This window comes from Lynx rufus, unplaced genomic scaffold, assembly GCF_022079265.1.
Source record: "Lynx rufus isolate CCGP_SWC_20201006 ecotype Redwood Valley unplaced genomic scaffold, mLynRuf1.p SCAF_3, whole genome shotgun sequence".
Classification (NCBI taxonomy): domain Eukaryota; kingdom Metazoa; phylum Chordata; class Mammalia; order Carnivora; family Felidae; genus Lynx; species Lynx rufus.
Genome location: NW_025814845.1, coordinates 29780306 through 29808199, shown reverse-complemented (window position 1 = coordinate 29808199; position 27894 = coordinate 29780306). Strand labels below are relative to the sequence as shown.

The window sequence follows — 27894 nt, the reverse complement described above, 5'->3', positions numbered from 1 at the left end:
TTCATGTTTTCTGCCCATTTCTTCACTGGGTTATTTGTTTCTCGGGTGTGGAGTTTGGTGAGCTCTTTATAGATTTTGGATACTAACCCTTTGTCCGATATGTCATTTGCAAATATCTTTTCCCATTCCGTTGGTTGCCTTTTAGTTTTGTTGGTTGTTTCCTTTGCTGTGCAGAAGCTTTTTATCTTCATAAGGTCCCAGTAATTCATTTTTGCCTTTAATTCCCTTGCCTTTGGGGATGTGTCGAGTAAGAGAGCGCTACGGCTGAGGTCAGAGAGGTCTTTTCCTGCTTTCTCCTCTAGGGTTTTGATGGTTTCCTGTTTCACATTCAGGTCCTTTATCCATTTTGAGTTTATTTTTGTGAATGGTGTGAGAAAGTGGTCTAGTTTCAACCTTCTGCATGTTGCTGTCCAGTTCTCCCAGCACCATTTGTTAAAGAGACTGTCTTTTTTCCATTGGATGTTTTTTCCTGCTTTGTCAAAGATGAGTTGGCCATACGTTTGTGGGTCTAGTTCTGGGGTTTCTATTCTATTCCATTGGTCTCTGTGTCTGTTTTTGTGCCAATACCATGCTGTCTTGATGATGACAGCTTTGTAGTAGAGGCTAAAGTCTGGGATTGTGATGCCTCCTGCTTTGGTCTTCTTCTTCAAAATTACTTTGGCTATTCGGGGCCTTTTGTGGTTCCATATGAATTTTAGAATTGCTTGTTCTAGCTTCGAGAAGAATGCTGGTGCAATTTTGATTGGGATTGCATTGAATGTGTAGGTAGCTTTGGGTGGTATTGACATTTTGACAATATTTATTCTTCTAATCCATGAGCAGGGAATGTCTTTCCATTTCTTTATATCTTCTTCAATTACCTTCATAAGCTTTCTATAGTTTTCAGCATACAGATCTTTTACATCTTTGGTTAGATTTATTCCTAGGTATTTTATGCTTCTTGGTGTAATTGTGAATGGGATCAGTTTCTTTATTTGTCTTTCTGTTGCTTCATTGTTAGTGTATAAGAATGCAACTGATTTCTGTACATTGATTTTGTATCCTGCTACTTTGCTGAATTCATGTATCAGTTCTAGCAGACTTTTGGTGGAGTCTATCGGATTTTCCATGTATAATATCATGTCATCTGCAAACAGCGAAAGCTTGACTTCATCTTTGCCAATTTGGATGCCTTTGATTTCCTTTTGTTGTCTGATTGCTGATGCTAGAACTTCCAACACTATGTTAAACAACAGCGGTGAGAGTGGGCATCCCTGTCGTGTTCCTGATCTCAGGGAAAAAGCTTTCAGTTTTTCCCCATTGAGGATGATGTTAGCTGTGGGCTTTTCATAAATGGCTTTTATGATGTTTAAGTATGTTCCTTCTATCCCGACTTTCTCAAGGGTTTTTATTAAGAAAGGGTGCTGGATTTTGTCAAAGGCCTTTTCTGCATCGATTGACAGGATCATATGGTTCTTATCTTTTCTTTTATTAATGTGATGTATCACGTTGATTGATTTGCGAATGTTGAACCAGCCCTGCATCCCAGGAATGAATCCCACTTGATCATGGTGAATAATTCTTTTTATATGCCATTGAATTCGATTTGCTAGTATCTTATTGAGAATTTTTGCATCCATATTCATCAGGGATATTGGCCTGTAGTTCTCTTTTTTTACTGGATCTCTGTCTGGTTTAGGAATCAAAGTAATGCTGGCTTCATAGAATGAGTCTGGAAGTTTTCCTTCTCTTTCTATTTTTGGAACAGCTTGAGAAGGATAGGTATTATCTCTGCTTTAAATGTCTGGTAGAATTCCCCTGGGAAGCCATCTGGTCTTGGACTCTTATTTGTTGGGAGATTTTTGATAACCGATTCAATTTCTTCGCTGGTTATGGGTCTGTTCAAGCTTTCTATTTCCTCCTGATTGAGTTTTGGAAGAGTGTGGGTGTTTAGGAATTTGTCCATTTCTTCCAGGTTGTCCAATTTGTTGGCATATAATTTTTCATAGTATTCCCTGATGATTGTTTGTATCTCTGAGGGATTGGTTGTAATAATTCCATTTTCATTCATGATTTTATCTATTTGGGTCATCTCCCTTTTCTTTTTGAGAAGCCTGGCTAGAGGTTTATCAATTTTGTTTATTTTTTCAAAAAACCAACTCTTGGTTTCGTTGATCTGCTCTATAGTTTTTTTAGATTCTATATTGTTTATTTCTGCTCTGAGCTTTATTATTTCTCTTCTTCTGCTGGGTTTAGGCTGCCTTTGCTGTTCTGCTTCTATTTCCTTTAGGTGTGCTGTTAGATTTTGTATTTGGGATTTTTCCTGTTTCTTGAGATAGGCCTGGATTGCAATGTATTTTCCTCTCAGGACTGCCTTCGCTGCATCCCAAAGCGTTTGGATTGTTGTATTTTCATTTTCGTTTGTTTCCATATATTTTTTAATTTCTTCTCTAATTGCCTGGTTGACCCACTCATTCTTTAGTAGGGTGTTCTTTAACCTCCATGTTTTTGGAGGTTTTCCAGACTTTTTCCTGTGGTTGATTTCAAGCTTCATAGCATTGTGGTCTGAAAGTATGCATGGTATAATTTCAATTCTTGTATACTTATGAAGGGCTGTTTTGTGACCCAGTATATGATCTATCTTGGAGAATGTTCCATGTGCACTCGAGAAGAAAGTATATTCTGTTGCTTTGGGATGCAGAGTTCTAAATATATCTGTCAAGTCCATCTGATCCAATGTGTCATTCAGGGCCCTTGTTTCTTTATTGACCATGTGTCTAGATGATCTATCCATTTCTGTAAGTGGAGTGTTAAAGTCCCCTGCAATTACCACATTCTTATCAATAAGGTTGCTTATGTTTGTGAGTAATTGTTTTATATATTTGGGGGCTCCGGTATTCGGCGCATAGACATTTATAATTGTTAGCTCTTCCTGATGGATAAACCCTGTAATTATTATATAATGCCCTTCTTTATCTTTTGTTACAGCCTTTAATTTAAAGTCTAGTTTGTCTGATACAAGTATGGCTACTCCAGCTTTCTTTTGGCTTCCAGTAGCATGATAAATAGTTCTCCATCCCCTCACTCTCAATCTAAAGGTGTTCCTCAGGTCTAAAATGAGTCTCTTGTAGACAGCAAATAGATGGGTCTTGTTTTTTTATCCATTCTGATACCCTATGTCTTTTGGTTGGCGCATTTAATCCATTTACATTCAGTGTTATTATAGAAAGATATGGGTTTAGAGTCATTGTGATGTCTGTATGTTTTATGCTTGTAGTGATGTCTCTGGTACTTTGTCTCACAGGGTCCCCCTTAGGATCTCTTGTAGGGCTGGTTTAGTGGTGACAAATTCCTTCAGTTTTTGTTTGTTTGGGAAGACCTTTATCTCTCCTTCTATTCTAAATGACAGACTTGCTGGATAAAGGATTCTCGGCTGCATATTTTTTCTGTTCAATACATTGAAGATCTCGTGCCAATCCTTTCTGGCCTGCCAAGTTTCAAAAGAGAGATCAGTCACGAGTCTTATAGGTCTCCCTTATATGTGAGGGCACGTTTATCCCTTGCTGCTTTCAGAATTTTCTCTTTATCCTTGTATTTTGCCAGTTTGACTATGATATGTCGTGCAGAAGATCGATTCAAGTTACGTCTGAAGGGAGTTCTCTGTGCCTCTTGGATTTCAATGCCTTTTTCCTTCCCCAGTTCAGGGAAGTTCTCAGCTATTATTTTTTCAAGTACACCTTCAGCACCTTTCCCTCTCTCTTCCTCCTCTGGGATACCAATTATGCGTATATTATTTCTTTTTAGTGTATCACTTAGTTCTCTAATTTTCCCCTCATAGTCCTGGATTTTTTTATCTCTCTTTTTCTCAGCTTCCTCTTTTTCCATGACTTTATCTTCTAGTTCACCTATTCTCTCCTCTGCCTCTTCCATCCGAGCCGTCGTTGTTTCCATTTTGTTTTCCATTTCGTTTAAAGAGTTTTTCAGCTCCTCCTGACTGTTCCTTAGTCCCTTGATCTCTATAGCAAGAGATTCTCTGCTGTCCTCTATACTGTTTTCAAGCCCAGCGATTAATTTTATGACTATTATTCTAAATTCACTTTCTGTTATATTATTTAAATCCTTTTTGATCAGTTCATTGGCTGTTGTTATTTCCTGGAGATTCTTCTGAGGGGAATTCTTCCGTTTGGTCATTTTGGATAGTCCCTGGAGTGGTGCAGGCCTGCAGGGCACTTCACCTGTGCTGTGGTGTATAACTGGAGTTGGTGGGTGGGGCCACAGTCAGTCCTGATGTCTGCCCCCAGCCCACCGCTGGGGCCACAGTCAGACTGGTGTGTGCCTTCTCTTCCCCTCTCCTAGGGGAGGAATTCACTGTGGGGTGGCGTGGCCTGTCTGGGCTACTTGCACACTGCCAGGCTTGTGGTGCTGGGGATCTGGCGTATTAGCTGGGGTGGGTAGGCAAGGTGCACGGGGGCAGGAGGGGCAGGCTTAGCTCGCTTCTCCTTAGGTGATCCACTTCAGGAGGGGCCCTGTGGCAGCCAGAGAGAGTCAGACCCGCTGCCGGAGGTTTGGCTCCGCAGAAGCACAGCGTTGGGTGTTTGCGCGGAGCGAGCAAGTTCCCTGGCAGGAACTGGTTCCCTTTGGGATTTTAGCTGGGGGATGGGCGAGGGAGATGGCGCTGGCAAGCGCCTTTGTTCCCTGCCAAACTGAGCTCTGTCGTCCCGGGGCTCAGCAACTCTCCCTCCCTTTGTCCTCCAGCCTTCCTGCTTTCCGAGCAGAGCTGTTCACTTATGACCTCCCAGATGCTAAGTCCCGCTTGCTGTCGGAACACACTCCGTCTGGCCCCTCTGCTTTTGCCAGCCAGACTAGGGGGCTCTCCTTGGCCGGCGGGCCGCCCCTCCGCTCCGGCTCCCTCCTGCCAGTCCATGCAGCGCGCACCGCCTCTCTGCCCTTCCTACCCTCTTCCGTGGGCCTGTCTGTGCTTGGCTCCAGAGACTCCGTTCTGCTAGTCTTCTGGTGGTTTTCTGGGTTAGTTAGGCAGGTGTAGGTGGAATCTAAGTGATCAGCATGATGCGCGGTGAGCCCAGCGTCCTCCTAAGCCGCCATCTTCTCTTCACCCCAGACATGTATTTTAAAGAAATTAAGAGGAAAAAATTGATCTTTTATATTTACCCATATTTGCCATTTCTGGTACTTTCCATTTCTTATCGAAGATAAGAATTTCTTAATTTCTATCTCATATCATTGTCTTTATACCTGAAGAATTTTCTTTGCCATTTCTTGTAGTGTAGGTCTTTGGTAACACATTGCCTAAGTTTTTGTTTATTTATTTAACAGTTTATTTATTTTGAGAGAGAGAGAGCATGCATGCACACAAGCAGGGGAAGGGCAGAGAGAGGGAGACAGAATCTGCACTTACAGTGCAGAGCCTGAAGTGGCGCTCAATCTCATGAACCTTGAGATCATGACTTGAGCCAAAATCAAGAGTTGGTTGCTTAACTAACTGAGCCACCCAGGTGCCTGTAAATTTTTGTTTATTTAATAATGTCTTTATTTTGTCTTCATTCTTGAAGGATATTTTTGCTGGATATAGAATTTTGTATTGACAGTTTTTTGTTTCAGCACTTTAAAATGTTCTATTGTCCTTTGGTCTCTATTTTTTTCTGGAAAGATGTTAGCAGTCATTCGTATTGTTTTCTTTTGTATGTTATGTATTGTTTTTCTCATGCTGCTTTACAGATTTTTATCTTTGGTTTTCAGCTTTGACTGTGGTGTGCCTGGGTGTGGTTTTCTTACGTGTATCCTGTTTATGGTTTCTGAGTTTCTTGAATCTATAAATCTCATCAAATTTGGGAACTTTCTGCCATTATTTGTTCAAATATATTTCTGCCTCATTCTCTTTGTCCTCTTCTGGGATTCCAATTATACACATATCAGAATTTTGATACTGCCTCACAGCTCATGGAGATTTGTTCATTTTTATTCTTTTTTTTTTCCCTATATTTCAGATTATATAATTTCTTTGTTACTGTCTTCAGGTTCATTGACTCTTCTTCCCTCTCCAGTTTGCTGTTAAGCCTATGTAGTGAATATGTTATTTTAAATATTGCATTTTTCAATTCTAGAATTTCTGATTGTTTCTTTTTTATAGTTTTTATTTATTTATGTTCTTGAATGTGGTTATAATAGGTACTTTAAACTTCTTGTTGGCTAATTCTAACATATTAGGATTGGTCTCTATTAAATGCCGTTTCTCTTAAGTCTTTGGCTCAAGTATTAGTTTGGGCTACTATAGCAAAATACATAGACTGGATGGCTTAAACTGAAATTTATTTTCTTACAGTTCTGGAGGCTAGAAGTCTATGGTTAAGGATCCAGCCAATTCAGTTCTTGGCAAGAACTCTCTTTCTGGATTGTAGATAGCTACCTTCTTGCTGTGTCCTCACATAACGTTTTCTTAGTGCGAGCACATCGAGGGAGAGAGAGGTAGAGAGAGAGAGCACGTGCGCTAGTGTGTGTACATACACGTGTGAGTGAGGCCTCTGGTATCTCTTCAAGGACATAAAGCTTGTCAGATCAGGGCCCCATCCTTTATGACCTCATTTAACCATAATTCCTTAGAGACTTCTGTCTCCAAATACAGCAACAATGGGGACATAGGGGCTCAACATATGAATTAGGAGGGATACAAGCATTCAGTCCAAACATTTTGCCAATGGTCCCCCAAATTCATGTTCTTCTCACAATGCAGAATACATTCATTGCATCCTGACAGCCCCTAAAAGTCTTAACTCATTACAGCACCAACTGTCAAGTCCAGAGTCTTATCTAAATACCATTTAAACCAGATAGGGTGAGATTCAAGGTATGATTTCTCCTGAGAAAATTCCTCTTTAGCTGTGGACCTGGGAAACCAGACAAGTATGTGTTTCTAAAATACAGTGGTGGGATAGGCATGGAATAGACATTCCCATTTCAAAAGGGAGAAATCAGATGGAAGAAAGGGGGGATGGGTCCCAAGCAAGTCCAAAACCTAGCAAGGCCAAAACCTAGCAAGGCAAATTCTATTAGATCTTAAAGCTTGAGAAAATCTTTAGCTTGATGCCCCGCCTTCTGGACCCACTGGGGCAGTCGTCCCAGTCCCAAGGCTTCTGGATGGAGGCTGTTTGATCTGTTGAAACAAGAAGTAAGGCAGCCTGATCTCTGAATCACCTTCATGATCTCTTCTCCTTTTCTTAGAGAATGGTGCAGGTTTGCAGCTGAATAGCTCTACTGTCCTTCCCGTAGAATCAAGAAGTCTGACAGCCTTTCTTCATTTTGTCTCATTTCAAACTAGCACAGTTTTTGCTTGTGAAATCTCATTACCTCTTTATTGAGTGATAGTCCAGCCACACTTTTGGTGTTCTTTTCAGCACATGTGTTCTCATTTTTTGCAACATAGGTTGAGTATTTTCCAAAGCTTTAAGTTCTGGTTCCTTTTTGCTTAACAATTCAGTTCATGTCTCTCCTCTTGTATTTTACTGTAGAGGATCCCAGTCTTCACCTTCCAACAGTTTGCTTCGGAATCTCTTCAGCTAAATAATTTCATTGTTCACAAGTTCTATCTTTCACTAAAACACAATGTAGCCAAGTTCTTTGCCATTTTATAACAAGGATTGCTGTTTCTCCAGTTTCCAACAATCTGTTCCTTGATTCTGTCTGAAACCTCACCAGAATGGTCTTTAATGTTTATATTTACCAGCATTCGATTTACGATATATGTATCCTCTAAGATGATAGAAGCTTTCCCCATAGCTCTTATTTTTTCTCCTTGAGACCTTGTTGGAGTCGCATTTAACATCCATATTATTGCTAACAGTCCCTTCACAGGAGTCTACATTTTACAAAATTTTTCTTTTTATTTATTTTGTTTATTGAAGTATGGTTGACAAATAGTATTACATTAGTTTCAGGTGTGCAACATAGTGATTCAGCAACTCTGTGTTATGCTATGCTCACAAGTGTAGGTCCTATACAGCACTTTTAAAATACTATTGACTGTATTCCCTAATCTATACCTTTCACCCCCATGATTGATTCATTTCATAACTGGAAGCCTGTACCTCTCACCCTTTCACCCCTACTTACCCATGCCTTCAACCCCCTTCCCTCTGGCAACCACCAGTTCTCAGTATTTATGGATCTGTTTCTGCTTTGTTTATTCATTTTGTTTTTCAGATTCCACTTATAAGTGAAATCATATGGTATTTGTTTTCTGCTGTCTGACTTATTTCACTTAGTGTAATGCTCTTCAGGTGTGACATGGCAAGATCTCCTTTTTTTTTTATGGCTGAGTAATATTTTGTTATGTTATTATTTATTTATTTTTATAATAGAACCTTTTATTTTGTTATTTTTTAAAATCTTTACTTATTTTGAGAGCGAGTGAGCAAGCGAGCATGAGCAGGGAAGGAGCAGAGAGAGAGCGAGAGAGAGAATCCTGAGTGGGCTCGGCACTGTCAGCACAGAGTGCAATGTGATGCTTGGTCACGCAACCGTGAGATCATGACCTGAGCTGAAATCAGGAGGCAGACACTTATCTGACTGAACCATCCAGGTGCCACAGAGCTTTTTTTTAGGTTTATTTATTTATTTTGAGTGAGAGAGAGAGCATGGGCACAAGCAGGGGAGGGGCAGGGAGAGAGAGAGAATCCCAAGCAGGCTCTGCACTGTCAGCACGGAGTGAGATCTCACTCACGAGTGAGATCATGACCTGAGCCGAAACCAAGAGTCAGGCACTTAACCGACTGAGTCACCCAAGTGCCCCTAGAAGGGTTTTTTTTTTTTTTTAGTTTTTTTTTTTTAAACATTTATTTACTTTTGAGAGACAGAAACAGAGTGCGAACAGGGGAGGGGCAGAGAGAGAGGGAGACACAGAATCTGAAGCAGGCTCTAGGCTGTCAGCACAGAGCGCAGTGCGGGGCTTGAACTCACAAACTGTGAGATCATGACCTGAGCTGAAGTCGGCTTCTTAACTGACTGAGCCACCCACGTGCCCCTAGAACTTTTTTTTTTTAAGTTTATTTATTTTTGAGAGAGAAAGAGAGAGCATGAGTGCACAGAGAGGGAGAGAGAGAATCCCAAGCATGTTCTGTGCTTACAGCGAGAGATCATGATCTGAGCCGAAATCAAGTCAGACACCCAACCAGCTAAACCACCCAGGTGCCCCATGGCTGAGTAATATTTTAGTGTGCGTGTGTATGTATCTCACATCTTTATCTATCTGTTGATGGACATTTAGGTTGCTATCATATCTTGGCTATGTAGGGGTGTATATATCTTTTTGAATTAGTGTTTTTGTTTTCTTTGGTAAATACTCAGTAGTGGAATTACTGGATCATATTTATATATATGCATTTTTGTATTTTGTATTCTATTTCTATTTTTTAATGTTTTAAGGAACCTCCGTACTGTTCTCCACAGTGGCTGCACCAGGTTGCATTCCCACCAACAGTGCATTGAGTGTTTTTTTCCCTCTACATATTCACCAACCCTTGTTTCTTGTCTTTTGGTTCTAGCCATTCTGACAGGTGTAATCTGATATTTTATTGTGGTTTGATTTGCCCTGCTGGTTAGTGATGTTGAGCATCTTTTCATGTGTCTATTGGTCATCTGAATGTCTTTGCAAAAATTTCTTTTTGGGTTTTCTGCCCGCTTTCTCTGCCCATTAGATTATTTGGGGTTTTTTGGTGTTGAGTTGCATAAGTTCTTTATATACTTTGGATGTTAACCCCTTATTGGACATATAATTTGCAAGTATCTTCTCTTATTCAGTAGGTTGCCTCTTCATGTTATTAATGGTTTCCATTGCTGTGCAAAAGCTTTCTATTTTGGTGTAGTCTCAATAGTTAATTTTTGCTTTTGTTTCCCTTGCCGAAATGACATCTAGAAAAATGTTGCAATCTTTTTCAAGACTGCTTTGGCTATTTGGGGTCTTTAATGGTTCCATACAAATTTTAGTATTTTTTGTTCTACTTCTGTGAAAATTACTGTTGGTATTTTGATAGGGATTGCATTGAATCTGTAGATTGCTTTGGGTAGTATGGATGTTGTAACAATATTCGTACAATCCATGAGCATGGAATATCTTTTCATTTGTGACATCTTCAGTTTTGTTCATCAATATTTCATAGTTTTTAGAGTACAGATCTTTCACCTTCTTGACTAAATTTGTTTCTAAGTATTTTATTCTTTTTGGTGCTATTGTAAGTGGAATTGTTTCTTTAATTTCTATTTTTTGAAATGTTTCTATGTATTTTTGAGAGAAAGAGTGTGAGCTGGGGAGGTTCAGAGAGAGAGAGAGGGGGACAAAGGATCTGAAGCAGGCTCCACACTGACAGCAGAGAGCCTGATGTGGGGCTCGAGGTCACAAACCGTGAGATCACAGCCTGAGCCTAAATGCCTGAGCCTAAGTCAGATGCTCAACCAACTGAACCACCCAGGCACTCCTTAATTTCTATTTCTGATACTTTGTTATTAGTATATAGAAACAAGACAGGTTTCTGTATATTAATTTTGTATCCTGAGGCTACTGAATTAATTTATTCTAATGTTTTTTTCTGGTGGAGTTAAGGTTTTCTATGAATAGTATCCTGTCATTTGCAAATAGTGATAGTTTACTTCTTTACCAATTTGGAGCCCTTTTCTTTTTCTTGTCTGATTGCTATGGCTAGAACTTCTTGTACTAATACATATATTTTTAAATTTCTTCTTTGATTTCATCATTGACCAATCAGTTGTTTAATAGCATGTTGTTTAACCTCCACGTGTTTGTGTTTTTTCCATTTTTTTTTTCTTGTAATTGATTTCTAGTTTTGTACTGTTATGGTTGGAAAAGATGCTTGATATGATTTCAGTTTTCTTAAATTTATTGAGACTTATTATGTGGACTAACATGTTATCTGCCATGGAGAATGTTCCACGTGCAGTTGGAAAGAATGTGTATTCGTCGTTTTTGGATGGAATGTTCTGTATATATCTGTTAAGTTGGTCTGTTCTGATGTGTCATTCAAAAGCTGTTTCCTTACTGATTTTCTTTCTGGATGAAATGGGGTGTTAAAGTTCCCTACTGTTGTTGTATCACTGTCGATTTCTTCCTTTACGTATGTTAATCTTTGTATTATGTATTTAGGTACTTTAATGTTGGGTGTATAGATATTTACAATTGTTATATCTTCTTGTTGAATTGATGCCATTATCAGTATGTAATGCCATGTTTTGTTTCTTGTTATAATCTTTGTTGTTAAGTCTATTTTGTCTGATACAGGTATTGCTACCCTGGATTTTTTTTAGTTTCCATTTGAACAGAATATCTTTTTCCATATCTTTACTTTCAGTTTGTATGTGTCTTTAGGTCTGACGTGAGTCTCTTATAGGTAGAATATAGGTGGGTCTTGTTTTTTTATCCTTTCTATCACCCTCTGTTTTTGATTGGAGCATTCTGACCTTTTACATTTAATTATTGATAGGTATGTACTTACTACCTTTCTGTTCACTGATTTTTGGTTGGTTTCGTAGTTCTTCTGTGTTCCTTTCTTGCTTTCTTGTGATTGATAACTTTCTTTAGTGTTGTGCTTGGCTTTCTTTCTCTTAATTTTTGTATATCTATTTCAGGTTTTTGCCTTGTGGTTATCATGAGGTTCCTATGTAATATCTAGGTATATGATATTCTGTATTAAATTGATGGTCACTTGAGATTGAACACATTATAAAAGAACTTCATTTTTACTCTCCCACCCCACATTTTGTGTATATGTTTTCATATTTTACATCTTTTTATTATGTGAGTCCCCTTAACTAATTTATTTTATTTGAGAGAGATAGAGAGCAAGCGGGGTAGAGTGGCAGAGAGAGAGAGAATGAGAATCTTTAAGCAGGTTCCATACTCAGTGCGGAGCCCAGTGCAGGGCTTGATCCCATGACCCTGGGATCATGACCAGAGCTGAAATCAAGAGTTAGACACTCAACTGACTAGGCCATCCAGTTACCTCTAATTTAAAAAATATAGTTGATTTTACTACTATGTCTTTTAACCTTTATACTAGCTTTATAAATGGTTGCCCTACTACCTTTACTGTGTTTGCTTTTACTCATGAAATTTTTTTCCTTTCATAATTTTCTTCTAAATACAGCCTTTCTTTTCCACTTCAAGAAGCCCTTTAATATTTCTTATAAGGCTGGTTAAGTGGTGATGAAATCCTTTAACTTTAGTTTGGGAAACTCTTTAGCTCACCTTGAATTCTGAATAACTTTGCCGGGTAGAGTATTCTCGGTTGTAGGTTTTTTTTTTTTTTATTCAGCAGTTTGAATATATCATGCCATCCCTTCTGCTAAAAAATCAGCTGATAGTCTTATGGGGTTTCCCTTGTAGGTAATTATTTGCTTCTGTCTTGTTGCTTTTAAAATTCTTTATCCTTAATCTTTGACATTTTACATATTAATGTGCTGTGGTGTGGAACTCCTTGGGTTTATCTTGTTTGGACCTCTCTGTGCTTCCTGAAGTTGGATATTTGTTTTCTTCACCAGTTGGGGGAGGTTTTCAGTTCTCATTTCTTCAAGTAAGTTTTCTCACCCTTTGTCTCTCTTTTCTTCTGGGACCCCTGAATGCAAATTTTTGTTCACTTGATGTTTTCCAAGAGATCCGTAACCTATTCTGTGTCTTTTTTTTTTTTTTCTAATTCTTTTTCCTTTTTGCTGTTCTGTTTGGGTGCTTACCATTAGCTTGTCTTCCAGGTCACTGATCTGTTTTTTGCATTCTTTAATCTACTGTTGATTACTTCTAGTGTATTTTTAATTTCCTTTATTGTATTCTTCAATTGTGGTCCTTTTTAATATTTTCTCTTTGTTGAAGTTCTCATTGAATTCATCTATGCTTCTCTCCAGTTGGTGAGCATCTCTGTGATCATTACTTTAAATTTATTTATCTATCTATTTATTTATTTCTTACTTTGAAATGGTTAGCAGATAGCTTGGTTATCTCTATTGCATTTAGCTCTTTTTCTGAGGTTTTGTCTTGTTGTTTCATTAAAAACATATTTCTCTGTCTTCTCATTTTGCCAGACTTTCTGTGTTTATTTCCATGAATTAGGTAGAACAGATACTTCTCCTAACCTTGAAGGAATGGTCTTGTGTATGGCCATCTCCTGTGTAGACTGCATGTGTCTGGTGACTTTGGCTGGCTGGCTGAAGTTGTGGCTGGTGGTCTTGGGGAATTCTGTGCTGGGGTACCCGGGTGGGATGGCCTGAGCTGAAGTGGGTGTGGACTGGGGTGGTTCTAGGGCTGTCTGCACAGATGGTGCCCTGATGGAGCAGCTAAAGTTGAAGTGGGTGCAAGCTGGAGGTCCTGGGGTTCCCTGCTCTGCGCAGATGACACCCTGGCAGGACTGCTGAAGCTAAAGTAGGTGTAAACTGGGTGGTCCCAGGGCTCTTTGTGCACAGGGTGCACAGTTGAAGCTGAAGTGGGCATGGGCTAGGGTGGTCTAAGGGATCTCTGTGCTGAGGACAGCTGAAGCTGAAGTGTGTGCACATGAAGGTGTCCTGGGGTGCTTTGTGTGGGAGTGCCCTGGTGAGGTGGCTGGAGCTGACTTGAGAGGGGGCTGGATGGTCCTGGACACTCTGTATAGGGGAATCCTGGTGAGTTGTCTAGATCCAAAGCAGGAATGGGCTGGGTGGTCCCAAGGCACTGCATGTAGTGGGTCCCTTGGTGAATCATCTGGATCCAAAACAGGCATGTGCCAGGAGTGCTTGGGGAGCTCTGTATTGGGGGTGTCCTGGCAAGTTGTCTGGAGCCAAAGTGGTATGGGCCTGGAGTGTTTTGGGGTGTTTTGTGCCTGTGTCACCTTGGCAAGACAGAGCTATAGTGGGGATTGACCAAGGATATTGTGGTGTGTATTGCACTGGGGTCACATAGGTAGGATGTCTTGGGCTGGTGTGGACTAAGAGCCTGGGGCTTACTGAGGTGATAGGCTGCCTAGGGCACCTGGACCCTGCTTCAGTCCATGCCATCAAGGTGAAGGGAGAATGTAAACCTTGGCCCCTCTGACCTGGAGAGAGTTCCAGCAGCTCCCGCACCATTTGGTGGAGTTCTAGGGCTGGATCTTTTATAATCTAGTTGCCCTTTTAAATTTTGGCCTTTTTTCTGGGGCGCCTGGGTGGCTCAGTCGGTTAAGCAGCTGACTTCGGCTCGGGTCATGATTTCACGGTCCGTGAGTTCGAGCCCCGCGTCGGGCTCTGTGCTGACAGCTCAGAGCCTGGAGCCTGTTTCAGATTCTGTGTCTCCCTCTCTCTGACCTTCCCCCGTTCATGCTCTCTCTCTGTCTCAAAAATAAATAAATAAATAAATAAACAAACAAACAAACAAATAAATAAATAAATAAATTTTGGCCTTTTTTCTGTGCCCCAGGGCACACATCTTGCTTATGGTCCCTCAGTATATCCCTCCTCAATGTAGTTTGCAGTGACAGGGTAAGGGTTCCTTTCATTCAGCAGTTTTTGTTTCTGTTTCTCTTAACATTCTCTTGTGCTCTCTCCATCTTTTGTTGTGCAAAAGCTGTTCAGTCAGCCCTCAGTTCTTCAGGAGGAATTGCTCTATAAATAGGTATAGATTTGGTATATTCTGTGGAGGTGAGTTCAGAGTCTTTCTGCATTGCCATCTTGGACCAGAAGTCCTAGGCTTTTTTAAAGCATGTACTTTTCCAGCCTTCACCATAACCCAGTTCCAAATCCACTTCCATGTTTTAGGTATTTTTTACTGCACCACTTTATTTCATGGTAACAAAATCTGTATAGTCAGAATTCTCCAGAGAAATAGAATCTACAAAGATATTTATTTTAAAGAATTCATGCATGTGATTACAGTGTCTGACAAGTCCCTAGACCTACAGTTGGGAAGCTGGAGACTCATGATAGCTGTAGTATAGTTTAAGTGTGAGTCTGAAGTCCTGTGAACCAGGAGAGCCAGTAGTGTGATTACAGTCTCAAGCCTGCTATCCTTGGATAGTTAATGTTAAATTCATCCAAAAACACCTTCATAGAAACACTCAGAATAATATTTGATGTAATACTTGGGCACTTTGTGGCCCAGTCAAGTTTACAGATAAAAAATAAAGCATCACAGGTTACATTTTGTATTTTGTGTGTGTGTGTCTGGTTATTTTGGATTTATGGTGGATAGTCTAGTTATGTAGTGCAGGAAATTTGGATTCTGTTACATTCCTCCAAAGAGTGTTAATTCATTTGGTTTAGCAGGCAGTTAACTTGCCTGAACTCAGAGCCTAAACTCTTGTGTCTCCTGTGATGGGCAGCAGATGAAATCTTTGTTCAGTTCTTTTATCCTTAGCTGGTACTATGAGTTGTTCCATTCATGTGTAGTGCAGGAGAGATCTGGGCTAAGTTTATGGGCAGAATTTGAGACTCTCCTTCTGTGGCTCTCTCCCTTGTGGGATACCCTCTTCTCTAACTTTTGAGTTACTGTAGTTCTTTTTAACTCTGTGCTCCAGTTCATTTATCTCATTTTCTTGCAAGCTAGTCAATTGTTCTTATATTTTTCAAGTTTTATTGTAATGAGTAGAAGCATATTTCTTTTTTCTTTTTTTAAAGATTTTATTTTTAAGTAATCTCTACAAGTAGTGTGGGGCTTGAACCCACAACTCTGAGATCAAGAGTCACATACTGTATGGACTGAAGCAGTCAGGTGCCTCTAGAAACATATTTCTCCCTTATGATTGGTTATAGTTTCTTTTGCTGTCTGGTTTCTTGATTTTTTTGGGAAAATTTGAATATGTTAGAAATATAATGTATAACTACAAAATATAAATAACATCTTTTGCCTTGGTTATGTATAGTATTCTTTAAAAAAAAATTTTTTTTAATGTTTATTTTTTGAGAGGGGGGTGGAGGGGCAGAGAGAGAGGGAGACACAGAATCCAAAGCAGGCTCCAGGCTCCAAGCTGTCAGCACAGAGCCCGATGTGGGGCTTGAACTCACAAACTGTGAGATTATGACCTGAGCTGAAGTTGGACACTTAGCCAACTGAGCTACCCAGGTGCCCCAGTTATATATAGTTTTCTAACAGGCAGTGGGTAGTGGACAGCCCATAACTCCTTAACCTTTGTCTCTTTCATTTTCAGTAAGCATTTGCCTTTTAATATCTGACATTCTTTTACTCTTTGTTATATGTAATTTAGTGTTGAAAGTGGAGCTGAATAATAATACAGCCTTTTCTATAATTCTTTTTTTCCCATCTGATACAGTTGGTTTTTTTCTTTTTTTTTTTCAGTTTTATTAAGAAATAATTAACATCTGAGCTGTAGAAGTTTGAGGTATACAGCATGATGGTTTGACTTACATATGCTGTGAAATGATTACCACAGGTTTAGTTAATATCCGGGATCTCATATAGATAAAGTAAAAAAAGAAAAAAAAATTTTTCTGTGATGACAACTTTTAGATCTGCCCTCTTAACACGTTTCCTATGTATCAAATAACAGTGTTCATTATATTCTTCATGTTGTATATTGCATGTCTAGTACTTATAAGTAGAAGTTTGTACTTTTTTTTTTTTTTTAAGTTTATTTTGAGAGAGAGAGCAGGGGAGGGGTGGAGAGAGAGAACTCCCTCCAACACTGTCAGTGTGGAGCCCACTGCGGGGCTCAAACCCATGTACTGTGAGGTCATGATCTGAGCTGAAATCAAGAGCCAGATGCTCACCCCGACTGAGCCACCAGGGCTCCTCAGAAGTTTGTACCTTTTGACCACTTCCTCCACTTGTACCTCCCCTCACTCCCTGCTTCTGGTAACCACAAGTCTGGTATCTTTTTCTGAGTTTGGTGTGTTTTTTGCTTCTTTTAGAGTCCACATATAGGTGAGATCATACAGTATTTGTCTTCCTCTGTTTGAATTATTTCACTTAGCATGCCTTCAAGGTTCATTCATGTTGTGGCAAATGGTAGGATTTCCTCTTTTTTTATGTGTATCACAATTTTATCCTTTCCTACTTTGATGGTCACTTAGGTTGTTTCCATGTCTTGGCTATTATAAATAACGCTTCTATGAACATGGGGGTGCAGATATCTTTTGGAGTTAGTGTTTTTGTTTCTTTGGATATAGTTTCAGAAGTAAAATTGCTGGGTCATATGGTAGTTTTTAGACAAAAATTTTTGAGGAACCTCCATACTGTTTTCGATAGTGGCTGTACTATTTTACAGTCCCACCAACAGTGCACAACGGTTCCTTTTTCTCCACATCTTCGCCAGCATTTATTCTCTCTTGTCTTTTTGATGGTGGGTTTGGCTAATTGTTTAGTCTAATTATGGCATTAATGACATTTTGGGCTGTGTAATTCTTTGTTGTGGAGGACTATCTTGTGCGTTGTTAGGGTGTTTAGTAGCATCCCTGGTCTACTCAGTAGGTGCCAGTAACCCCTTTCTCCTGCCCCCCAGTTATAATAAGGAAAAATGTCTCCTTGGGGGCAAAATTACTGAGTTCAAGTCTAACGAGAAAACACAACGAATTTATATAAGTTTTGCATTCTAATTATACTGTGATGTTTACAGGTAAATAGTTCTTGTAAAGAAGATGACTCTAAACAGAAGCAACCAAACAAGAAAAAGAGGATCATCTATGATTCAGGTAATATTTCTTCTGGGGAGCCTTAAAGTTTTAAAATTATTTTATATCCCTTAGAACAGTGTTTTCCCAACTGATGTTCTGAGACACACAGCTCTCTCTGTTGTTGTAATAGGTCCTGTGAGAAGACTCTATGCTCCAATAAAGTTGAAAACAGTTTTATTGTACTGTAGAACTTAACAGAGCTACAATATATTAATGTGTTAAATATGTTTGTTCAGAGGGGTATACAGTATACATAGCATGTTTCAAACTTACTTTGAACATGACATTTATTTATCAAGTAAGTTTACTTATAAAGTGTATTTATTTATTTTGAGAGAGAGAGGCAGAGAGAGAATCACATGCCGCAAGAGTCTGACACTGTAGGGCTCGATGTGGGGCTCTGCTTCACAAACTGTGAGATCATGACCTGTGCTGAAGTCAAGAGTCGGACACTCAACTGACTGAGCCACCCAGGTGCCCCTGACATATTTATTTTTAAAAATATTGATACTAACTTCTCTTTCAGCTGAGCTTCTTGGAGACTGAATTTGAAAAATAGTGCCTTAGAATATTGCTCTGGAAACAAAGATGCTTTTGATCTGGTCCTTTTTTGTTGGATTTAAAATGGAACAATCACAATATAAAATATTTGAATATACTGTACTTTCAAGATGGGGAATGTTGTATTTTTATGTATGCCTTTTATGATCTGTTAAAATAATGATAGAATTCAAAAAGTTTTAGGTGTTGCTTTTGCGGAGAAGATCCATCTGGTTGTGAATTCTTAATAATGCAACCTCTAAGGAAAGTATGCATAGATTGTCAGGATTTGACAATAACAGCAAAAATTCTGACTCAATTCTAAAAGTGCTTCAATGTTTATGTCTTTTACTGCTGTATACAGTAAGGAATTTGAAATAAGTACACATTCCCACTCCCCAGGAGTTTCTATCTTTTGGGAAATTGAAAATTTAGTTGTTTGATACAGTTTTAGTATGAAACAGGATTTATAAATGCATGGTGCAGAGGAAAAGGAAGGATCCTAAAGTTTATGAAACTTCTATTTTTGTACCACTTTGTCTTGATTTGTATTTAAGCGTCCTGGGTGATTAGGTTGTGGTAGACTAATGGCTCCCAAAGATGTCCATGCGCTAATTCCTAGAACTTGTGAATATGTTAGGTTACATGGCAAAAGGGAAACTAAAGCTATAGGTGGCATTAAGGTTGATAATCAGGTGACCTTAAAATAGGGAGATGATCCTGAATTATCTGGGGATGGGCCCACTGTATTCACAAGGAAGAGGGAGGAAAGGGGGAGAGAGAGAGAGACAGAGACAGAGACAGAGACTGACCATGGAAAATAGAGAACCAGAACGATGCAGCATGAGAAGGATTTTGCCTGATGTTCCTTGCTTTGGGGATGGAGGAAGGGAGCCAGAAGCTAAGGAATGTTAGCAGTCACTAGAAACTGGAAAAGACAGGGAAATGGATTTTTCCCTAGAGTATCCAGAAAAGGGTCATAGCCCTGCTGGCACTTTGATGTTAGCCCAGTGAGACCCATATGGGGTTTCTAACCTTCAGAACTATAAGATAATATGTTTATGTTGTTTTAAGCCACTAAATTTGTGGTGATTTGTTATAGTGACAATAGAAAAGTAAGACCAAGGTTTAACACTGTGTAGAAGTAACCTGTGAGAATTCATAAAAGGGATTTGCCTCAAAATGGGCCTTGAGGAATTCGTTAACAATGATCACTTTAAGAACACACTGTATTTTATTTTTTCTCTTGAGAGTTTTGTTTCATTTGCTTCTCATGTACAGATTCAGAATCCGAGGAGACAGTGCAGGTAAAAAATGCCAAAAAGCAACCAGAAAAACCTAAACCTGGTAAAATTCTACGCCAGGATCCTGTTACATACATTTCAGAAACAGGTAAGTGTACTGAGTATGTTTAATGTTTGGGAGAAGAGTAGTGTGTGTTATGTTCTTGAGCTACTCATTGATGTCTGGATGAACCTCCTTCACTTTGAATTGAATTTCTGCTGCCTTTTTTGCTTTGTTGATTTATATTTATCAGGGAAAGGCTGTAATCATCTTTGGCATTTTCTGTGGGTTAAGGGCCATTGTAAGGGTTAGTTACAGGGGAATTGGCCTTGGAATTTTTTAGGTGTTCTATATTGAGTAAGTTGAAGCTCTATCTTGAATCCTGTGTTAAAATATTATTGGTGTATTTTAAGGGCGCCTGGGTGGCTCAGTCAGTTGAGTGTCCGACTTCAGCTCAGGTCATGATCTCACGCTTTGTGAGTTCAAGCCCCGCGTCGGGCTCTATGCTGACGGCTCAGAGCCTGGAGCCTGCTTCAGATTCTGTGTCTCCTCCTCTCTCTGCCCCTCCCATGCTCATGCTCTGTCTCTCTCTGTCTCTCAGTAATAAATAAACGTTAAGGAAAAAAAATTAAAAATATTATTTTAAAACTTTTTTATTTAAGTTTTTTTACTTTGCATGCTAAAGTCATAATAATCTAAGTATATAACAATTATTCATATTTGTGATCTGTGATCTAGCACAGATGTGACCTGAATTCCTTGTATTTTCTTGTGACAGTAAAGATTTTATTAGCATTAGCTTTTTAATAGATGATTGTTTTTATACTTAAATTTATTTGTTCTGTTTTGAGTGGTTAGAAAGCAAAAGCCATTTATAAATAATTGTACACTAATCTTAAAATGGTAAAATAGTATAAATGATTGTTTCATAGATAGTATTCCTTTATGGTGAGGAACTCTGAATTATCATCTTAGGGAAAAAACTCAGATGTGTTGTAAAGTCATTTTTTTTTAAATCGCTGTGAGGATTTTCTTTTTTTTCTCTCCCCACCCCCCCTTTTTTTTGAGAGGGGCAGAGAGAGAGAGAGAAGTGGGGCTCACCTGAAGCAGGGCTCAAACCCATGAACCGTGAGATTATGACCTGAGCTGAAGTCAGATGCTTAACCTACTGAGCCGCTCATGCACCCTGTAAAGTAATTTTGGTTGTGGCATTGTTAATTCCTAGAGGAGACTGTAACAGGAATAAAAGGTTAGATGTATTAATCTTCAAATTCACAGAGCCTGTTGAATTGGTTCCTATGTAGAAATACTTGAAGGAACCATGAAAGCATCTCATAGGTTGTTGATTTGTTCATATTGAAGAAAACCTCTGAAACCATTATTTTTAGCACTCTGCACTTGAATTGCTAGTGAAGTGAACACACCTGGTTTGAAGAGATGGTAAAAGCCACATAATTACTTTGGCACAGCATATTACAGTTCATATTCAACAGACATTTATTGAGTGTTTTTTACATCCCAGAAACTAGGTGCTGGAGGTACAAAAGATGACCAGACTCCGAAGTACTGTAGTAGTCGCTTGAGGTAGCAATAAGCAGTAGTCAGGCAGAGGGCTCGAAGGGTAAGATTTGATCTGGCACTTGAAGGATGAGCAGGCGGTGGAGGGAAGAATGTCAGCTTAGGGGGTGGGATTATTTAAAGCACAGCATCCAGCACAAGGCTTGGTATGTTCGTAGGGCACAGAAGAGACTGCTCATATGAGGAGGAGCAGTGGGAGGTAGGATTAGAGAAGACCTTGAAAGCTAGGCAGATGGATTTAGACTTAACATAGCAGGGAAAGGGAACCATTAAAATTCTTGAAGAGAGTTGTGGAATGATGAGAATAGTATTTAAGAGTGATTGCTAGAGGGGTGCCTGGCTGGCTCAGTGGGTAGAGTGTGCAACTCTTGGTCTTGGGTTGTGGGTTTGAGTCCTATGTTGGATATAGAGATTACTTAAAATATTAAAGGGGCGCCTGGGTGGCTCAGTTGGTTGAGTGTCCGACTCTCTGTCTCAGCTCAGGTCTTGATCTCAGGGTCGTGAGTTCAAGTCCTGCGTTGGGCTCTGCACTGTGCATGAAACCTAATAAAAAAAAAAAGAAAAGAGTGATTGCTAGATTGCTAATGTTCAGGGTGGGATAGAGAGTATAGAAACCATAATTAGGTAAGTCAAGGCATTTCCTAGGGGTGAAGTAATGAGAGACTTAAGTTAGCAATATAAGGGACTGATTTATAAACATTTTTGAGAAATGAGTTACAGATTAGGTTTTTGGATTATCTTTGGTAGTATTATTAGGATAATTGGAGAGTTGATGTCATTACCATGCTAAAGACTTGTTGTTTGTTTTTAAAAAATTTTTTGGTATCCCAACATGGGGCTTGAACTCACAACCCTGAGATCAAGTGTCACACGCTCTACCTACTGAACCGGCCAGGCACACTCCCCCCACCCCCCATTTTTTTTTTTTTTTCAATAACAGCTTTATTGAGATCTACAATTCACCTCTAAGATTTTAATGTTACTGGAATTTGCAGATAAAGGTCAAGGTTTTTGAAGATACGAGTAACAATAAAATTTTTCTTACGTGTATGGGCTGTTACTTGAAAGTATGTGGGTACTCATGGTAGATAAATTGTTCAGTAAGTTGGGAATGAAACAGGAAAGAAAGTCCTTGTGTTGTAGAACAAATCTTAGCCTGGAAGGTCAGAAGCCCTGCCTGAGGGTCCATCCTCGGTTGCCATCTAACAGTTGTTTGAGTCTCACGGACTATAAAGTAGAGACACTACTTGAATAGGCTTGTTGGAGAGATTTACTGGGATGGTGCATAGGAAAGGGCCAGACCCAGTGTCTGAAGCATATAAAAATAGCTTTGTATAGGTTCTCAGAGACATTTGATTGTTATTCAAATGATCAAAAACAAAATGTAGATAACATGAATGTATTTTCTGTAAACTTTTTGGTAAGCTGAGATAGTTCTTCATTACGTCAGAGGCCGACTGACTCTAACCTTTTTGTTCTATTGCTAAATATCTGCTTAGGCACATTGTGCAAATGCACTCTTCTATTAAGAGATCCCCCTCTGAGATCTGGCCACCTTTGTGAAGTTTTGAATATGTGGGAGGGATACTAGAAACGTATGGTGATAGGTTTATTATGTAACCAAAGGTGGTGTGATCGAGCTTTCCAGTGACACCCTGGAAACGTCAAAGTTAGTGTGCAGACAGCCGTGGCCTTCAACTGTGGATCAGTTGGCTATCCTTATCTTGTGATTTTAGGTACACAGAAGGGTCAGACAATTTAAGCTCTGATCACAGATTTTCTTTAACATGGGATCATTTATTTCAGGCCAGGTATTTTCAAATGTTATTTTCTGAAGAGATATCCAGCACTTTATCTGAAATTTTAATGAGCATTATCCATGTTTCTGTCATTCTGCTGGTGGCATGTATGTGTGAAAGTAAACATTGTCCCCTTATTTTAGTTGGAAATTTGGGGTGTGATGTACCCATCTAATAGGATGTTCAGTATTTATTACATAGTATTCTGTTTTTTTGTTTGTTTGTTTGTTTTTTTAGAATTAAAACATGCCTGTTTTGTCTTCTCATGTTTTTTTATTCTTTGAAATTACAGGTTCATGGGAAGAAAATAATCACTTTTTCTTCCTTTTATAAGAGAATGAACTGTTAAAACGAAGTCCATAATAAAATCAGGAATATAATGGGTTTTAAGAAAGTGCAGCTTCTTGAAATTAATAAACTGGGAAATTCATCACCTTAAGATATTTTTAAAAATTATTCTTTACTTTTTTTAAAGCTAAAACTACAGTTGTTCAGTACCAGGTTATGAATAAATATTCACATTATAAATGTAAATGTTTATATTGCAAGTATAAGATTAACCTAAAATTGTATTGTTTATTTGGGGATTGGAACCTCTTGTGGAAAAGGATTATATGACAATGATTTAATTTTAAAAACCTGTTAATAACAAAAGAAACAATTTTTGCTTCATTATTCCTTATTTTATCTTTCATATACCAATTTTTGTTTGGTGTTTTTCTTGCATTTGTGGTGTTTAGGAGCAGAAACTCTTAAATCAGATTGCCTGAGATGACGTTCATTTACCTTCCTTGTGTCTTAGTTTCCTCACTTGGGGGTTGGGGCTAGCAGAGCACTTGAAAAGCATTTAAAACAGGGTTGGGCATATAGTAAATGGTCAATAAGTACTAACTGTTATTCTTACATTTTAACTTTATTTTATCCCTACGTCTGCCTTTAAAGACTATGCTAAAAAATAAAAACATTTTGCTTTTGCTTAAGACTTTCTGTTGATTATGTAACGGTGCTTCAGAAATTTAGAAATTGTATCTGACTCACTTAATGTTGTGGATATACACTGTCAGTATGGTAACTACTATTTACTTGTAGCTGTTGAGCACTTGAAATGTGACTGGCCCAACTGAGAGTGTTGTAAGTATATGTACAGATTTGAAGACTTGGTACAAAAAGAAGTAAATTGTCTCATTAATAATTTTTTAGTATTGATCACATGTTGAAATGATAATTTGGATATATTGAGTTGAATACAGTATATCATTAAATTTAATTTCACTTATTTCTTTTCCACTTTCTTTAAATGTGGTTATTTGGGTTAAATAAAATATGTTACAGTTAATTTCACTTGTTTCTTTTCACTTTTTTAAAATATGGTTATGAGAAGTTTAAAACTACATATGTAGCTCACATTTTATTCTGGTTGCACAGGGCTATATAAACAATGAGAAAACATTTAGGATGTAACCTTAATTTAGAAAATAGCCTGCTTCATTCAAGTGCTTTTACTTTATATTATTATACATTTGTTTAGGCTATATTGTTTTACAGATCTTTAGGCTTATCGTCTAGCTCCATGACATATTTTTCATCATCATTTTGATTAAATATGTCTTCTGTTGATTTTTAAAGTAGTTTGATTACATCAACCTCCCAAATTACAGGAAAAGGAAAAAAATGGCTTATAAATACCTTCATAGCTAACCACTGACTCTAGTAAAATGTTCTTGTAAGTTGGTAAAAACCCAAATACTTGTTGTACTGGGTAAATATATTTACTTTTAGCTGTTTAATGAAGTGAGAGACCTTGAGTTTTGTTTGGCAAAGATGACCTTTTATTATGCAGTTTCATCAGGAGCTGCTGTTTGGCTGAAAATGATGGGGGTTTTTTCCTGTCTTGAAAGTTGTTTATGACTGGTAGTTTTAATTGAGCACATAATTCCAGAGACTGTGCTCTTGAGGTTATAATCATTTGGGAGATGTTAAGTGGGAAAAAATTGGGAATGTAATGTTCTCCAGTTTACCATGTAATATTGGCGACCTGTGACTTGGGAAAATAGTAGCAGAAAATACTGCTCTGTGTGTAATATTCTCTTTTGCTGATTTTTAGAGACATAATAGTTTTGTTTACCAGACAAATGGGAATAGATTATGTAAGGATAGAGTACTTTTCTTAGACATTTTCAGGGAAACCAAAGTGATTGAGACGGAAAATTTCCTTGAAGTGAGAGGAAACTAAGAACTAAGAACTGTGTGTTACATTTCTTTGATTATACTTGTTCAAAAATTAATTTTGATTTGTGCACTAAGACTCTATAAAGAAACTAAATTTATCATTTTGGAGGATGAGTAAAGTATTTAGATTAATATTATTTTAAATTATCTGAGTAAAACATTAACACATTCTCACTGAAAGACAAGTAAACAATTCAGATGACAATGTTTCATTCTCTCATCTATCCCTTTGCCTTATATAGCTATATAAATAAAATATATATACACACACCCACGTGTACATATATACACACTTGTATTTATTTGAGTGGCATTTTATTATAAAATTCTGTAGCTTGCTTTTTCATAACTTAATGTCTTTGGCTCCCTCTTTCCCTCCCTCCCTCCCTCCCTCCCTCCCTCCCTCTCCCTTCCTTCCTTCCTTCCCTCCCTTCCTTCCTCTCCTTGTCTTCCTCCTTGTCCCTTCCTCATTTTCTGCCTCTTTGTCTCAATACAGAAAGATTCCTATCTCATCTTTTAAACTTTTACATGGAATTTAATAGTATGCATTTAATTTTTCTCATGCTCTTATTTTGGATATTAGATTATTGATGTGTGTACTTGTTTGTGCTTCATTGTAATGTAATATATTTAATAAATGAACCATTCACAATGAGGAATATGATCACTTAAAAGAGGGGAGTATTTCTTGAGGTTCATTTTAAGAATGTAGTTTAGCTGCCTATATTATGAAGAGTACATAGGGCTTCCACTTTCTGTTTCTGGGCCCAGTGCTCTTATGAAGGTTCCCACTGCACCCCTACCAGCAGCATTTTTAGTTTCCTTTTGACTTTTATTAATCTTCTGGATAAAAACACCACTAATAATATATTTTTTTGAATAAATACTGCTGTTCCGTCAGGTCTTTTCCAGTTTTCAGGTTCCAAAAGGGGGACTTAACACTTACCTATATTAGATTTCTTTCTGAAATAAACTCTTACATTTTTACCTTATTAGATTCCAGGCTTTTGTAACCTGATTCAGTCATTTATTTAACAATATTTAACAATATTAAATCCTCACTAATTTATTCAACAAATATCCTGTATGTACATAATAGTGTACTGGATAATCTATGAAATAGATAAAAGAATAAAATGTAGTCTTCAAGGGTGTAGAGTTCATTGGGGAGATAAGTCTTTTATATAAAAATTACATAAGGAAAAAATTAACAGCAATAAAAATGTCTCCTGAGGATATTCAGGCATGGGAGAGGTAACTTCTATTTTGGAGGTTTGGGAAACGTTTCCTAGAGAGAGAAATTCGAGATAAATGTGAAAGGTTTTAGAAGAGTTTAACTTGTAGATTTAGGTATTATGTATACCAGAAAGAGAGAATAATGTGGAAGCTTAGAAATCAATAGTGCTATTTCATACGCATTATTCATTACTTTCATACATATTATAGAAAGAGAAAATTTTAAAAATTCAACTTAAAAACTTTTACAGATTTATACCAGCTTAATACTGCCTACTGTTGTAGCTCATATTTTCTTGCTTACAGCATCTTTTACATAGGAGTTTCTTACTTTATTTGAAACAAGACTTTTGTCCAGAGTGCAAGGCGAGAAGAATTCTACCAGAATGATAAAATAAATTTTATCTTGTATACTACTATAGATTTTTTTTCAAAACACTTTTGCTGACCTCATGGAATAGCATTATTCATTATATGGCTTATATTTCATATTCACCTCATTTGATCTTCAAATCTACCTAATAGGAGAGATGACTTTTCAGAAGCAGTTTTCAAGCATTATTCATTATATGGCTTATATTTCATATTCACCTCATTTGATCTTCAAATCTACCTAATAGGAGAGATGACTTTTCAGAAGCAGTTTTCAATCTAAGGTTACACAAAGTTTCACTGTGGAAGAATGCGGTAGTTCTTTGCATGTCCCTCATCTACTTGTTTTTTCATATCCTGTGATTTCATACCTTCTACAAATTTGATAAACATATCTTTGTATTTCTTTCTGAATCATTGGTAAAATTATTCATTTTTTAAAGTTTAGTTTGAGAGAGACAGAGACAACGTGAGTTGGGGAGAGGCAGAGAGAGAGAGAGAGGGAGAGAGAGAATCCCAAGCAGGCTTTGCGCTGCCAGTACAGAACCCCGTGCGGGGCTCAAACCCATGAAACTGTGAGATCAGGACCTGAGCCGAAATGAAGAGTCAGATGCCTAACTGAGCCACCCATGCGCCCCTAAATTTGTTTTGTATTAAGAGACAGGTAAAGAAACCTTTTCCAAAATGACATGATCTGTTATCAGCACCTTGGATATAGCTCTTCTGTTTCTCATGAATTACTTGTAGATCTTAATAATCACTGTTACCTATGTTGTATTTCTTCATCTTGTATAGGGTGCAGGAGAGCTCTCTTCAAAAGGGTTATTTGGCTCAAATGTTACTACTGTAGATGTTGGAAACCCTGGTTTACCCAATCAGAAGAGAAATTGGTGAATGTTTTGTTGAACTCGAGATATCCCTTGTTTCTAGATTTATTTCATCTGCTAGTCCTGTAACTTAATAGAATAAATAAGCGCTTAGGTCAGCATTGTTTGTTTCTGGGAACTCCATCTTCTTCTGTTGAATATTCCTTTTGTCTTCCTCTTGATACCGTTGCACAGAACTGTCACCAGACCTTTCCTCTTCTACAGTTCTGTGGTTGGAAATGTGCCTTTCTCTTTTTGGCAATTTGGGTTCCATTTCTCATCTTTAATCTTTAGCGATTTCTTCCATTTTATAGATGATTCAAAGGCCATTGATACTGCTTTGGCAATTTTATTTACAGATTCAC

The 27894-nt window shown here is 38.1% G+C and overlaps 1 protein-coding gene across 1 annotated transcript in view; it reads left to right on the top strand.

The window, feature by feature from the left end:
* Positions 1–27894, top strand: part of RFC1 (replication factor C subunit 1) — an 85380-nt gene that overhangs the window by 16583 nt on the left and 40903 nt on the right. The window contains exons 3-4 of the mRNA XM_047090376.1: positions 17568–17643; positions 19447–19557. Of these exons, the coding sequence (XP_046946332.1) occupies positions 17568–17643; positions 19447–19557 (187 nt within the window). The remainder of the gene's footprint in view (positions 1–17567; positions 17644–19446; positions 19558–27894) is intronic.